Here is a 4021-nt window from a genome sequence, read left to right on the forward strand (position 1 = left end):
CGGTTATTGTCCCAGTTCCATTGATCTTTATAGACAATAGTGATGTGATTCATTTGCGCTAGCTTTTGATTACAGTAGAACAAGCCAATCAAAGTGTAGAGTGGCTGCTTGGTAAATGTTGGTGTGTGTGCAGTTTATAAGCAACTTATTTCAACTTAACTAATCTGAACACAAGTGTGACATATGTATGTGTAGGGAGTAATGTTTATTTTTGGCCTTCAAAATATCACAACTTATTTCAGCATGTTGATTATGAATGTGGACATTTAAAAACAAATCCATAATCAACAACAGGTAGCAGGAACAGTAACATTTTCAACTTATGTTTTAAGAATGTAAATGATACTTTCTGCATTATTTTTCAACAGGATTCTACTTAATCACCTAAAAATTAATGAATGAACCCCAAATCGTGCTTTGGTTTATAGATTTTGATAATATAGCTATAATCATGAAAAATATGTTTGTTTTGCCAACTATTCCAAATGGCACCCTATTCCCAATATAGTGCACTACTTTAGACCAGAACTCTGGTCCCAAATGGCACCCTATTCCCTATATAGTGCACTACTTTAGAACAGAACTCTATGGTCCCAAATGGCACCCTATTCCCTATATAGTGCACTGCTTTTGGACCAGGCCCCCATAGGGCTCCGGTCAAAGGTAGTGCACCATGTAGGGAATAGGATGCCATTTGGGACACACAAACATTCCATACTGTTCATCCCCTTTAATCTGTCTCCCTCTCTCATTTTTCCCTGTAGCTAAATCAACGATACTAGAGGCTAACTTTATGACAGATTGTGCAGTGTATTTAACCAAAACACATCCCTTGTTTTCATAGATATAGGTCAAAGATGTCTTTATATGAGTCATTACATACACAGCATTAAGTTAAATGCCTAAGGATATTTTCCTAACTGTAAAACGTCCACCCACATACAGTGCTGCCATGGGCCAACACCTCATTCAATGACAGTTGAAATGAACTCCTCCAACTGTCCAGTTGACATTCAAAGCTATATGTACATAAGTCACTGGAGTGTCCCTGGATTTACACACTCTGATTGATGGCTTCCCCTGCCTGTCAAACGCTTGGTCCTACATCCTTCTGCTGTTGCGTCTCATCTTCCCGTTGCCATGGCGACCAGCGGAAGAGGTCGATAGGGTCAGGCTGGATGCTTCTGCTTGTGTCAGTTATATGAGAGAGAGAGTGTGAGGGAAGAGGTAGACAAGGATGGAGGGAGAGAGAAAGTGAAATGGAGGGGGGAGAGAGAAAGCGATAGAAGGAAAGATGGAGGGAGAGACAAAGGAAAATGCAGAGGAGAGAGATGGAGAGAGAGAGTAGAATGAAAGAGGTAGGGAAAGGTGGAGGGAGAGAGGAGAGAGGAGAGAGAACGTGAATTGGAGGGGAGAGAGGGGGGGGGGTTCAGTTCATTTGGCATTCTAGTCACAGTCTCCTCTGATTTGGTGAAATGTCAGAGCCATGGTGGAAGAACATTATCCCACATAGAGGTACATAGAGCAGAGCAGAACTCTGTGCAGAGAGCTTCACTCCCACAGAATCCAGTACAAGACTTATATTAGTCTTATATTGTGTCTCTAATCTATGATCACTCCACTCATCATCGCTGGCAATCCAGGGAACTTTGTAAATTTACTCAAAGAAATATAATCTATTATATTCCTTCTATTTCTATGGGTTCACTCCTCTCATCTGTATCTTTGGTTGGCAAGGCCAGGGAACAGTTGATCCTCGGAACACTGAAACCAGGAAATGACCTTCCCCTCCCAGCCCCAGGTACTCTGGTTTCTAATAACAGTGTTATATCCCTCCACAAAGGGTGAATGAAAGAGATGCCCAGAGGACAGAATAAAAGGCTATGTTAATCAGCTGTAGGGCTTATTGGAGCAGCAATTCAAAGTTATGACCATGTTAGTACCCAGCATTATTTCAGCCTGTAGGATTCCCCAGTTAAACTCAAAACAGCACACACAATACCATACACAATGGCAGTCGATGTGGCAGATTTAGTCTGTTACACTCTATATTGTCCCCCCTCTTCTCAATACCACAGACAGTACTGTCAATATTGTCCCCCCTCTTCTCAATACCACAGACAGTACTGTCAATATTGTCCCCCCTCCTCTCAATACCACAGCCAGTACTGTCAATACTGTCCCCCCTCTTCTCAATACCACAGACAGTACTGTCAATATCTTCCCCCCTCCTCTCAATACCACAGCCAGTACTGTCAATATCGTCCCCCCTCCTCTCAATACCACAGACAGTACTGTCAATATTGTCCCTCCTCCTCTCAATACCACAGACAGTACTGTCAATATTGTCCCCCCTCTTCTCAATACCACAGACAGTACTGTCAATATTGTCCCCCCTCTTCTCAATACCACAGACAGTACTGTCAATATTGTCCCCCTCTTCTCAATACCACAGACAGTACTGTCAATATTGTCCCTCCTCCTCTCAATACCACAGACAGTACTGCCAATATTGTCCCCCCTCTTCTCAATACCACAGACAGTACTGTCAAAATTGTCCCCCCTCTTCTCAATACCACAGACAGTACTGTCAAAATTGTCCCCCCTCCTCTCAATACCGGCGGCAGGGTAGCCTAGTGGTTCGAGCGTTAGACAAGTAACCGAAAGGATGCTTGATCGAATCCCTGAGCTGACAAGGTAAAAATCTGTCATTCTGCCCCTGAAAAAGGCAGTTAACCCGCTGTTCCTAGGCCATCATTGAAAATAATAATTTATTCTTAACTGACTTACCTAGTTAAATAAAGGTAAAAAATATATATACATTGTCCCCCCTTCCCTTCATGTACAGGAGTTCAATCCAGAAAAGTCAATACTACATCAAGTTTATGTGGCAGACTGGCAGCTTTTGTGTAACTGTGTATATGGTTCCTTGTCTCCCCCCCTCTCTGTAGGAGTTCAACCCAGAGGAGTTCTATCACCTGCTGGAGGCAGCGGAGGACCACGCCAAGGAGGGACACCTGATGAAGACGGACATCCCTCGCTACATCATCAGCCAGCTGGGTCTGACCCGGGACCCTCTGGAGGGTGAGACACACACACATTTAATGAAGATGGATACTCCTTGTTACGCCAGGACACTCTAGAGCCCTCAACTCTGGAACCACTTGGTTTTATTCCTTTCTTCTCCTCCAATCAGGGATTGATTTAGACCTGGGACACCAGGTGGGTGGAATTAATTATCAGGGAGAATGGAAAACCAGCAGGCTCCGGACCTCGTTGGGTAAGAGTTTAATACCCCTAGACTAGAGGGTGAGTAAGGGAGGGGAGGATGAGAGAGGGAAGAGAGGAACGAAAAGAGAAATTGAGGGTTGGGACAGACCAGGGACCCTCTGGGGGGTCAGAGACAAGGATGAGAGGGAGGAGGAGAGAGAGAGGAAGAGAGGGAAGAGATGAATGGAAAGAGACAGATTGAAGGCTGAGACAGACCAGGGACCCTCTGGAGGGTGAGAGAGAAGGATAAGAGGGAGGAGGAGAGAGAAGAGAGGAACAGAAATAGACAGATTCAGATGGCTGGGACAGACCAAGCACCCTCTGGAGGGTGAGAGATATGTAGGAGAGAGGAGTAGAGGGGAGATTTAATGAAGAAGAGAGGGAAGAGAGGAATAAAAAGAGACATGCAGACAGCTGGGACTGACCTGCGACCGTGTGGAGGTTGGGATGGGGGGGAGAGACAGTAGACGGAAACAGAAAGAGACAGATTTAGGGCATCGTGTACCTGTAGAAGCCAAACTTGAGAAAATGAAAGATTGATGGTTGAGATTTCTCTACCCGCATTTTGACAGCCACACTCCCCTCGGGTGTTTATTATAGGTAATTAACTATAATGCTAGCAGAAATAACCTTAGAAAAAAACAATACATTTTGGCATGAGAAAAACAACAGCATCTTGGCATTGTAGCATGTGGGCAGGGATCCACCTGTCAGCTAGCCTGGTCCCAGCTCTTGTCATTGTCACACTGAA

The 4021-nt window shown here is 44.5% G+C and overlaps 1 protein-coding gene across 1 annotated transcript in view; it reads left to right on the plus strand.

Moving 5' to 3' along the window:
- LOC124029552 (microtubule-associated serine/threonine-protein kinase 1-like) overlaps positions 1-3154 on the plus strand; it is a 7923-nt gene extending 4769 nt beyond the window's left edge. Inside the window, exon 5 of the mRNA XM_046341223.1 lies at positions 2952-3154. Within this exon, the coding sequence (XP_046197179.1) occupies positions 2952-3143 (192 nt within the window). The 3' untranslated portion in view covers positions 3144-3154. The remainder of the gene's footprint in view (positions 1-2951) is intronic.
- The last annotated feature ends 867 nt before the right edge of the window (positions 3155-4021 follow it).

Source organism: Oncorhynchus gorbuscha, unplaced genomic scaffold (genome assembly GCF_021184085.1).
Source record: "Oncorhynchus gorbuscha isolate QuinsamMale2020 ecotype Even-year unplaced genomic scaffold, OgorEven_v1.0 Un_scaffold_6791, whole genome shotgun sequence".
Taxonomy (NCBI): domain Eukaryota; kingdom Metazoa; phylum Chordata; class Actinopteri; order Salmoniformes; family Salmonidae; genus Oncorhynchus; species Oncorhynchus gorbuscha.